The 12,084-nt window shown below is 39.2% G+C and overlaps 1 protein-coding gene across 1 annotated transcript; it reads left to right on the forward strand.

Moving 5' to 3' along the window:
• Positions 1 to 853: 853 nt before the first annotated feature.
• hpda (4-hydroxyphenylpyruvate dioxygenase a) lies at positions 854 to 10,746 on the forward strand. Its single transcript, XM_017412474.2, has 14 exons — positions 854 to 956; positions 1,136 to 1,162; positions 1,335 to 1,397; positions 1,500 to 1,604; positions 1,681 to 1,723; positions 1,806 to 1,888; positions 5,229 to 5,318; positions 5,417 to 5,523; positions 6,556 to 6,633; positions 6,839 to 7,001; positions 7,154 to 7,225; positions 7,329 to 7,451; positions 7,533 to 7,649; positions 9,552 to 10,746. Exons 1-14 carry the CDS (start codon positions 954 to 956, stop codon positions 9,663 to 9,665), a joined length of 1,188 nt encoding a protein of 395 aa, XP_017267963.1. The 5' UTR covers positions 854 to 953; the 3' UTR covers positions 9,666 to 10,746.
• Positions 10,747 to 12,084: the final 1,338 nt, after the last annotated feature.

Raw genomic sequence — 12,084 nt, forward strand, 5'->3', positions numbered from 1 at the left:
ATTTTTCATAAATTATATGTAAAATGTTAAGCTATTTTAAGACACATGATAAACACAATTTTAAAAAGCTTTATAATCAATGAAAACTTTCTGTGATGGAGCAGTCTCACCATTAGATAAAACCGTGTCCTGCGCAGTGTTTGACAGTTTTATTCTTCTTCACATGTGAGATTTTTGGTCATAAAAATCTCATTTTAAAATGTGAAAAGTATTACAATAACCATTACTGAATTATATTTTTCTCATAGCATGAATTCAAATAAAAAGAAAATGCCTGAATGGTAACAGAAATAAAATATACATGAATGAAAATGCCAGAATGCAGCTGATCGACAGCACTGATCTACAATCAGATCACATGTCAGTAGAAAGTTCTGGCTCTGGTCGATGATTAATGTCAGGAGAGGCTGCGCCCTCTGGTGGTGAAAATTGGAAACAACAGAAAAAAAGGTCTTGGGGGCTCTCTTTTTACCCACATCTTTCACACTAAGTGCATTTTTAAATATTCCAGTCATGACACAGTTTTTTTCTTTTAACCTGGTTAAGTATTCAGGTTGCATTATATCTGTTTTTATCTCCGAAAAGCCTCTCCAGCAGCCCCTCTAAACTTTCTGCAAGTGTTGTTTTGCATTTCAGATAAAGTTCACTCAAGAATATTTGTACTTTGATGGGTTCCTTTATAACCACAGTTCATGTGTTCATGTCTCTCTTGTGTTTATGTCTCTCAGAACCTGCTTTTAGACACAGGTCCCAGAAGAAGAGGCAAAACCCGGACCGCAGCAGCCGAACCTGAAGTGCATCAAGAAGCGAGGGAGGCGGACAGGTGGGTGTTGATCCTCCAGGACCAATCACAGCTGGTCATCAGGTCAGTACTTATCTGAAGGCTGTCAGGCCAGGCACTGATCTCTTGGATCTTACTCCTATCTGAGCTGAGACCCACCTTCAATCACAGCATGGTAAGAGGCTTCACGATCATCTGTAGCAGTCCTGGTGAACTGTGGGACACCGGATAGTCTCACAGCTGAGGCAATGGAATAACAGCTTCTTGAGTGAATAATACCAATTTGATTCACATCAAAATCTGAGATCTTGCTAACATAAAACATTAAAAATCATATATTGTCTTTCTTTTTAGACGAGCTACACAGATAAAGGGGAGAAGGTGAGGTTAAAACTTTCAGTCTTTTGGACCAGAAAGATTTTGTGTTTCTTTTTTATGCATACACAAACAGAATCATTTCTTCTGTGGCAGAGGAGTGGCTAATTATCACATGCAGGACTCTTTAAATGTTTACCTATCCTTAACTAATTGAATCTTTTTGCTGTACTTTTAGCCTGCGAGGGGGAAGTTTGTGAAGTTCCATCATATCTCCTTCTGGGTCAGCAATGCCAAGCAGGTTAGTCTGTAAAGAGTCACATGCAGGAAATATAGTTTACGCCGCTATGCTGATTCAAGTTTGCTCACTTCTCTTCGTAACAACAGCCTTAAATCTTTACAGGCGGCTTCCTTCTACTGTGATAAGATGGGCTTCCAGCCTCTGGCCTACAAGGGTTTGGAGACAGGCAGCCGGGAGGTGGTGTCGCACGCCATCAGACAGGATAAGGTATGGAGTTTATTCCTCAATGAAGTGATGGATTCAGTGTTTGACCTGACAGCATGTTCCTCCTTTCCTACTACAGATCATTTTTGTGTTTCAATCTCCGCTAAACCCTGGGAACGAAGGCAAGTTTGCTCCTCTAAAAAACTTGAGACCCAATCAGAGATAAGAGGCTGTGAACATGACAAAACTTTTGGCCTTTTCTAGAAATGGGGGAACACTTGATGAAGCACGGTGACGGAGTGAAAGACATCGCTTTCCAAGTGGAGGACTGTGACTTCTTGGTCAAGGTAACATGAGGGAGGGTGGTGCTGATGGGGGTGTGTGTGTGTGAAATCTTCTTTTTTTTTGGACAAGAATACATATTTTAAAACCCTCAAAAACAGCTGTTCACTTTAAAACTTCCTTCTGTATGGTTCCTCATGGAAAACGGGCATCAAGTGAATGTTACATTTATTGAAAGTGTGCTTCGTTTACATGAAATTTCAACTGCATCTTCAGCTATTATCTTCATCTTTTGAGAGAGCCTTGCATTTGTTGATTATAGTTGTTTCGAAGTTGTCATAAAAAAGTAGTGAAGTGAAAAGTTTAGGATTTGCCTTTAAATTATCGCTGAGCAGAGCAACAAAGATATTCAAAAAAAGAAGAAAAAAACAGCCAAGCAAGGTAACAAAACCCCTAAAATGTGTAGTAAAGTTCAGTACATTTCCACTACTATTTAAACCATTGCGCAATAGTAGACATTGAGTAATAAAAAACAGGGGTTATAGATTTGCCCTCCGCTGGACTCAGATTCACTTGTTTCTACTAACTGAGTTTCAGATTTAACTGTTTATTCCTTCCACACTCTGTGTGTGTTGAAATAAGGGCAAACACGGCAGTAGTGCCCTGTAACAAATTCTGCTGCTGAGCCCCTCGTCTGAACTCTTTACCTGAGTCAAGGTCAAACTGAAGGTTGAGATAAAGTGTCTCTGTTGACTGTCAGGAAGCTGCAGCGTTACAGGATCTCTGCAAGGATTGGCAGCATGAAGTATCTGAGATGCACAGATGAGAATATCATAGCTGAACATATAAAATATGTTCAGTCATGGGAAAAATAAACTCCACCCTCTTTCAGTTCAATGGTTTTTTTGTATCTGGATCTAATAAAAAGGATCTAGTCTTTATTTGGTTATAAAGGTTCCTTTACCAGGTTATTAAATCTCATTCAAATTTGCACAGAGAGCTGTCTAATTTAAATGACAATCAAGGTATTGAACTCAAACATCAGCTGAGTATAAAATTATTTCAACCTAGCCTCAACTTTACAAAAACACACAACAGATTCCACCATGTCCTGATTCATTTAAACAAAAATGAAGCCAAATGGCCAAGCTGAGAGAAATTGAATTCCTCCCATGATTTAAAAACTTGTAGAACCTCCTTTAATGACAATATGTCTCAGGAGTGGTTTTCTGCAGGACTTTATCAGTCTCTCATATGGTTGAGGGGGAAATTTGGCCCACTCTTCTTTGCAGCATCACTTCAGTTCATTCAAATTTGCAGACATTTGTTTCTGCTCAGCTCTCTTCATGTCCCACAGCAACATTCTATCAGGTTGAGGTTCTGGACTTTAAATTGGATCATTTAACAACTTGGTTCTTTTCTTCTTGAGCCGTTCTGTTGTAGATCAGCTGCTGTGTTTGGGATCATTGTTCTGTTTCATCATCACCCAGTTTGGGCCAAACTCCAGCTGAGCTGTTAGACAGATGTCCTCACATTTGACTCTGGAATAATTTGGTCTAGGAGTTCAAGATTGACTAAAGGTGCCCATATCGTGTAGCTGCAAAACAAACCCAAATCATCAGCCCTCCACCACCATGCTGACAGCTGATATGAAGTCTTTCTGCTGAAAGTCTTGTTCGGTTTTCTCTAAACACAGCATTATATATTATAGTCAAACATCTCTACTCTGGTCTCATCTGTCCAAAGGACATTGTTCCAGAAGTTTTGTGTTTCATTCAGATGAATCTTTCCAAACCTCAGTACTGCTGCCAGTTGGCTTCTTTTTAGACAGAAGAGGATTTCACCTTCAACTCTTCCAAACAGATTAGATTTGTTCAGTCTGATTCTAACTGTCCTGTCATGACCTTTAACCTTTCACCTGCTAACTGAGGCCTGTAGAGTCTCAGATGGAGCTCTTGGGTTTTAGGTAATTTCTCTGATCATTGCACAGTCTGACCTTCGGGTGAATTTATTGTGACAGCCACTCCTGGAAGGATGTTTCTCTCTTTCTCTCTGTAGAGCGAGGAACTCCATATTGTTTGTAAATGACCTTTCACCCCTCCCAGTTTGATGAGCAGGAACAGTTAGCTCTCTAAGGTCATTGCTCAGCCCCTCCAGGATTTTGCGATGTTGCGATCGCAACTATTAACGCAAAATCAAGCAAACCCCGCAAAATCGCAACTTTTTGCAACTTTGCCTAAAACACTGCAACTTTCCCGCAACTTTAACCCAGTATTTATTGTTTCTAAAGTGATTCGCTACCATTTCTGTGGTCTAGTCTCTTCTTTGTGGATTTGTGTAGTGTGGAATACAAAATAACACCAAATAACTCACGAAGAAGAGATGTGATGTCACTTTCTGTTAACATCAGAATGCCGGGAGCGTGCAGGAGCAGCGACCAAAGCGAAAATGTGCGCTAATGCTTCACATTTGCCCACTAAGATTTCAGCAAAGGACCGCACAAAACAGTTTTCTACCCAGCTGCACGAGAGTGGGGGGGAAGCTGTTCTGCATGTCCTGCAGTGTAATCATGGAACATAAACGCACCAACAAACACTTTGTGTCTGCAAAACATGTGAGGAGAGCTGCAGACCAGGGACAATCCAGAAATGGTCATGAATGTTAGTTTATAAGCTATCAAAGTTCTTAAGTAAAGCACCTTTTGAGAATGTCAATGTTTGTTGGTAATTATCTTACAAAACTAGTAAGTATTTTTGGTTTATATATTAAAAGTTATAGTTTTGATTGATTTTAGTAAAAAAAAAAAATTGCAACTTTTCATTGCAACTTTTAGGAAAATGCCCCGCGAAATCAGGCATTTTAGCCCGCAACAATCACAAAAAATGCCCGCGAAATCCTGGAGGGACTGATTGCTGATGTCTTTCCACCTTGGCGTTGTGCTAACACAAACTCCTGCTTTTATAGAGGTGATCACACTGATGATCAGTTAATCAATACATTTGATCAGCAGCTCCTGGCTGAGACTTTCCCTTTTAAATGCTATAGAAGGATGGGCTTAGTTTTTCACAAACAGTTTTTCCACTTTAGCTTTGCTGTTGTTTAATAAATAATAATGACATGGTGGAATTCGTAGTTTGTTTTTGTACACTTGATGTTAGATTATAATTTAATCATTTTAGAATCCAGCAAAGGTCGGTTCTTTTTTATTTTGTCCTGACACATAAAACCCTAGAACTGAAAGAGAGTGAACAGTCTTTCCCCCACAACTGTATATTTGTGGAATTTATTTATAAATAGGAAGATATTCCCCTTCCAGCCACAAGAGGGCTTCCAAAAGTTGTTCATCTCCAGGCTTGTCCGGAGTCATTTTTTCCCAGACTGATCCCACCATCTCCCCCCTGACAGACCGCAGGTGAGCGAGGAGCAGTGATTGTCAGGGAGCCCTGGGTGGAGCAGGACAGCCACGGGAGGGTCAAGTATGCTGTGATTCAGACGGTACATAAAGGGTGACTCACACTTATAAGCCTTGGGTAAATACACACAAGAAACTGAAGCTGAATAATAATAATGTTGTGCAAATGTTTTGTTCCTAGTATGGTGATACAACCCACACACTTGTTGAGTACCTGAGTCCCTACAAAGGCCTTTTCCTGCCGGGCTACAAGGAGCCTCTGTTCAGAGATCCTCTGTTAGCCAAACTGTGAGTTTTCTTCTTCTTCTAGTTATACATAATGGAATAAAAATCCAAATTAGGATGTTTTTGTGCATCTATAAATATACATATCTGAAAACTTATAAATGTACATAGAATATCTGCTGTAAATAATTAAAGAGTATGTAGTTTTTTATACATGAAAGTCCAATTCATCCAGCCATCCATCCATCCATCCATCCATCCATCCATCCATCCATCCATTTTCTTTACCCGCTTCTCCTTTCCGGGTCGCGGGGAGTTGGTGTCTACCTCCAGCTGTCTCTGTGCGAGAGGCGGGGGACACCCTGGACAGGTCTCCAGTCCATCGCAGGGACACATAGAGACAAACAAGAGAAACAACCATTCACACTCTCACTCACACCTAGGGACAATTTAGAGTTACGAATTAAATACATAGATGTCACGTTGTGGCTGTTAAAACAGTTTTTGTTGTTATGTGCTTGTCTAAGAAGGTTTTTAGTAAAGTTTGCAAATTTAAACTGGCAGTAGGTGGGGTCACAAGCTTTCGTCACTATCATTTTTGGGGTTGGTAGATAAAAAAGTTTGGAAACCACTGATCTAAAGCACTCGGGCAATTTATTTGTCCCAACTAATTGATTATTATCTAATAACAGTATTTTTATTCTAAAACTGGATTAAACTGAATGACCTATAATTGATATACAGTAAATTAATAAATACATGAATTTAAATCATAAACCAATATTTGAAATACTTAGCATGTATATTAATTTCAGCTGGGAGTCTTTGGTGTTTATGACAAGTTATTATCTGTATGTATGTAGCTCTAAATTGTAAATATGACAAAAAAAAAGTATTGAAGTTGTTACTAATGTGTCAACGGAAATTTTTCTTGCCATTGCTACAAATACAGGACATTTTAACCCATATACTGTTGAAAAGATTTAGGTTTTGGATGAAATGTTTATTAGTTTGTAACTTGGTCTGTAAGAACTTAAAGTCATACATTCAAAATTGCAATATAACAGACGTGTTTTTCTTTCTGTTTCTCTGTAGTCCTCCAGCAGGTTTGAACTTCATCGATCACATTGTGGGAAACCAACCAGATGACCAAATGGTGCCAGTTTCAGACTGGTAAGACTCATGCTTGACTGCACGTACACACACCGCAGGTCCAGCAGTCACACAAGGCAAAAACACAAAGTAAACACTGCACCGGTGTGAGGGAGACATATTAGGGCATGAAAACAGGCCTCAGTACAACATGATTACTTTATATAGCTAAAGTCCAAGTCCTGTTTCAGTAGGACTTATTGACTCTGTTCATGTGTTCAAACAGGTATCAGAAGTGTCTGATGTTCCACCGGTTCTGGTCCATAGATGACAAGCAGATCCACACACAGTACAGCGCGCTGAGGTCCATCGTGGTGACAAACTATGAAGAGACAATAAAGATGCCCATCAATGAACCTGCCATGGGGAAGAAGAAGTCACAGATCCAGGTGGGGATCGTTTCCCTTCAGCCTTTCTGTTTCCATTAGTGTTTTATTCTCCGACCTGGACCTCAGCAGCCCTCAGAGCTGTTCTACCAACACTACAGAGAGCATTTATGAGGTTAAAACATGTGCATTTAGTGTCCAGTCTGTGTTCACAGGAATATGTGGACTATAACGGGGGATCGGGAGTTCAGCACATTGCCCTCAACACGTCAAACATTATTCAATCTGTAAGTCTTTTACAGCTAAAGAAACAAAAAAATCTCATTTTCTCCTCGGCTCTGCAAGGCACACTTTAGACCCTACCTTTTTCTATTTTTTGTTTTTAAACAGATTACAAACCTGCGTGAACGAGGGATGGAGTTCCTTTCAGCCCCGGACACATATTACGATACCCTGAGGGAGAAACTCAGCAGTGCCAAAATCAAAGTGAAGGAGGACCTGAATCGCTTACAGGTGAGGACTATTTCTTCAAGCCCATTGAAGCGTTTTTTGTTTACAAATAAATACATCATTGATCTGTGTGACCTTTCACAGGAACTGAAAATCTTGGTTGATTTCGATGACAAGGGTTACCTCCTCCAAATCTTCACCAAGCCTGTGCAGGACAGACCAACACTTTTCTTGGAGGTCATTCAGAGGAATAACCACTTTGTAAGTGACCAGTAGTGTCTGGTAGCAGGTGTAGTTGGGAAGCTGAGGGTGATATTAGGTGTTCCGTGTTCAGTCTCCGGGACTTCCTCTTTATTTTTGAGACTACTTTTCATCTGAGGAGGTTCCTCAAGTCAAACTGAAAAGTGTGGCGTTTCAACCTTTTAAACCGTGTCCAGTAGTTTCTTTTATTGAGTTGTTGAATTTACATTCAAATCACTCTCCTTTCCCTCCCTCCTGAGGGTCATTAGGCTCCATGTTAACCAGGTCGACATGGATGAAGGTGCGAGTTTGTCTGGGGAGGAGATTTAAAGCTGAATTGTATGCACTGGAAAACTGAAACCTGAGCCCCTCTCCTCCGTCTTTTATGCTTCCCTCAGATCATCTGTCGTCTCTGTCCAAAATACATACAATGTTACAATGCAACATTTACAGTTTGTCACTGAAAGCATAGGTGGATCTTCTGTAGAGCTTAGGGGCAAATATTTGTTGTTGGGTACCAACTGACCTCCTGTATGCAGGGCGCCATCAAGGGAGGGGTGGGGGGTTTGGTATGGGGGGCAATAGCCCCTCCTATAAGTTTGCTGCCTTTTCAGAAAATATTATATGCATAATCTGTCTGTCAGCAAAATATCACATGATCCACTGAATGTATTTATATGAAACTTTTGGAAATAATCATTGGATGTAACCCACTAACTTTTAAAGTCAACCCAGTTTAAAATGGCTGCCACAACTAATCGAACTTGGCACACACAAAGAAATGGCTATAACTCAGTTGTGACTTCTCTATTAGTATTACCAACTTTGAATAAATAATAAACAAAAGAATAAACAAACAAAAAAAGAAGAAGGCCTATATAGGAAGCCAAGTCCCTTACTTTCACATTGGAGTATTTTTCAAATAGTCTTTATATGAGAACAGCATAGTAAAACTTTTGAAATTGTATATGGTTTATTGTTTTGGAGTTATGATGACCCAGCCCTCAGAAGCTTAAAAAACTGAAAAAAATTAGTTATAATCCTTACATAAACTACATTTTGCTTGAACAAATGGGAAATAAAATAAAATTAAAAAAATTAAAACAAGAGAGGCAAAAAAAGATCAGTTTCTTTTGACTGCAGTGCATGATTAGTTATCCTTGACTGGTTACATTTAAAGGGATATCCCTTTAAAATATCCATAATATAATATGGCCAAAATATCGATATTTTGGCCAGTTTAAAGTTTATTTCCAAACTCTATTTTTCCAAACTGCAGCTGTTCAAAACGTTTTCTACATCAGGTAAATAATTGCTTATAATGCAGAGCACCACTTCAAAATGGCCAATATATCCCTTTAAACGCCTGGGATCCTTTTTCCCCACTGAAGCGTCAGAGTAAGAACTGAACACCTTTTCACAGCTGCCACCCAGAGTGAACGGTCCGAGGCCAGCCCACTTGTAAAAGCTCAGTAAATCTATCACAGATGCAGATTAGAAGGCTCACTTCTTCACAGCGAGGGGGATCTTTGGATTGCACCCTGTGGCACTCCATTTATGGCACCCTGCGCCCATTCTGCCTGTCGGAACAGGCATCTTGTCACTCTCCTGAGTGCACAGATGTGCACGGAGCGCATGAAAGTGAGAAACTGAACATAAACCACAGCAAAGACCCCCCTTCAGACAAACCAGCACCTCTTCATCTTTTTAATCATCATTAAAATATTTACTTGATTCATTTGCGAGCCCAGAGTCAGCACAGCCTCCTGTAGGAGAATTTTTCGGGGGGCTTTTTCTGATCTGACATCAAAGTGTTAAACATCCTGAACGCTGTCAGAAAGATGACTCCAAGTCATAACAAATGACAAAGAAGAAGACGTCTTTGGGTAGTTAACCATCTGCGTGTGTTGCTCCTCTCTTTAGGGCTTTGGGGCAGGAAACTTCAAATCTCTCTTTGAGGCCATCGAGATAGACCAAGATGCCAGGGGCAACCTCACCGTGCTGACACCTGAAGGGCAGGCCAAAACCTTCTACTGATCCTCCGACATGCTGCCAGACCAGACCATGACTGCAGGCTACATTTCAGAGCCAAACGACACCCACCACAACTGGAGTACATCAAACACATCAAGTGACAAGCTGCTGCTCGTATCCCACTTGCTTTAAGCTCTCAGTAAATTGTTACCGGGTTTGGCTAAATAAAAAAAAATCTCATCTTTATCTTGTTGTGTCACGGGAGTGTGGGAAGTAGGGGTTCAAATATTAAAATAATAGCTTGCATGCATATTCATTTATGTTATTCATTTTTGCTAAACATGAAGCCGCAGCTAGGGCAAAGTTAGCTTAGCTTTGGACAGAAGTCATCGAGCTTGAAAGAAAAAAGTGCAGGCTACGCAAAAAAGTCATGACAATTGTCAACTGTCCCTTAAAATAAGGAATCATCTCATATTTGAAACTAAAAAGACATGAAGAACATGTTCCTTATTTTTCAGAGCCAGTGCAAATCTGTCTATAGACGATAAATGATTTTGTCTAATCAGAACTGAAAAATCACGCTTTTTTGTTTTCTTTTTTTGCAGGGAAAGATGTTGAACACTAAAATATCATTTGGGTAATTGAAGCTTCTAATATGTTTGTAGTTTAAGCTGCTTTTTGTCTGTTAAATTGAGCAACATTGTTTTATTTAAAGTGACAGGACATTTCAACCACAAGTCAAATTTTCTGTGAAAATGCAGCGTGGATGCTGGGTGCTGAATGACTTTGCAAAAAAAAATAAAAATAAAACTGAGTTGTCAAAGCTAAAAGAAGCAGAACACAAAAGATTAAGGAAGCAAAATGCTGGTTAAAAGTAGCAAAATGCTATCTAAAAATAGTAAAAGGCTAACTAAAAGCCAAGAGTAGCAAAACTGGGCCTGTACATGTGGTAGATGTTCAAAGCAAAAAGTTCCCCCTCCCTCCACGCCACGCTGTCCAGTCAGTGTTCCTTATTTCAGATTGTTAAAGTTGGCAAGCCTAGCAATAAGTTACCATTTTTGACTCATGTAGCACACATCTTGCTGTTATATTTAGTTGTAATGAGTTTTTGCTTGCATTAAAACCAGCTGTGAAAAGGGCTAAGCTAACTGGCTAACTGTCCTGCAGAGACTCGTCTTTGTGCTAAGCTACGCTAACCAGCTGTTGGAGTCAGTTCCATGTTCAGACGTATAAATAATAAAAAAAAGAAGAGCTTCTAAATGTCAAAGATTATGATAGTGTATTACACTTCACATGTTCAACTTTTAGTCGAGTCTGTAAATAAAAAAATTTAAATATAAATTTTTTGGCGGTACCCAAATTACAAAAGTTGTTAAATCAACTTTGAGTTTTTGTCAAAAGATTGGTTTGAAGTTTAAATTAAAAAAATGTTTGGATAGTTTAAATGTTTTGAAATAGGATTCTGTGTAAAGGCGATCAATAATTAATATTTAACCAGCTGTAGCTAGTTTTTTGAATGTCCTCAGTTTGGGAAAAAAAGTAAAATCACTGATGAACCACTGGACAAATTGTAATATTATTTCAGGAAATAATCATTCAATGCACATCTATGATGGATTAACCTTTGAGGCCAACTCAATTCAAGAAGGCTGTCACAGCCAACTCGCCTTAAAAAAACAAACTTTAATTCAGTCAACTTTACAGGTGTTGTACTAAAATGTGGTATATTTGTAGCTGAGAGTCATTCAAAACACATACTACAAGTGCTGCTTTGTGTGAAATCCTTTTTAAAAATTGAACATTAACTGTTGAAGTCGACCCTGTTCGTTAATAAAACATCTCATGAACCACTGGATGGATTTTACAGAAACTCTTAGAAAGTAATCAGTAGCTGTGCATCTACAACTGATTAACATTTGGAGTCAACCCAATTCAACATGTCTGCCAGTTTGTCAACATTAACCAGCACAAAAAAGGGCTATAACTAAGTCAGCTTTACAGATTTTAAGTTCATATTTGATGTGGTAGTAGCTGAGAGTCATTCGTAACAAGGACTTTGAGTGTGAGATCTCATATTTTCATGAGATTGTGCAGAACATTATTTTCAAGGTTTCACCAAAACGGCCACAACTCAGTCATTTCTCAACATAAGGTCATCTTAGTTTGAAACTCTGGCCTGAATGGTGGATGGTTCCTCTGTCTGAACCTCCCATTTTAGCAAAAATGGTGAATAAAAATGGTTATTTTAAAAATTGCCACCCAAATTGGAAGTTTTTGAAAACTTTGCTTCTGGTGTCTCTATGTGGACTGACAAAAGGGACGTTTTCTTTATTGAAGTTTTATAAATGAGCCTATTTTGTGCATGTCCCTCATCACTTTGTGTCCTAAACAATCCAAACAAATATGAAGTTGTTTTCATAGATTTTTTTCCGGCTTCTGTCTCTCTTTTTAGTGATCTTGTCACCAGTAAACTTGGATCTTA

Source organism: Kryptolebias marmoratus, linkage group LG13, assembly GCF_001649575.2.
Source record: "Kryptolebias marmoratus isolate JLee-2015 linkage group LG13, ASM164957v2, whole genome shotgun sequence".
NCBI classification, from domain to species: domain Eukaryota; kingdom Metazoa; phylum Chordata; class Actinopteri; order Cyprinodontiformes; family Rivulidae; genus Kryptolebias; species Kryptolebias marmoratus.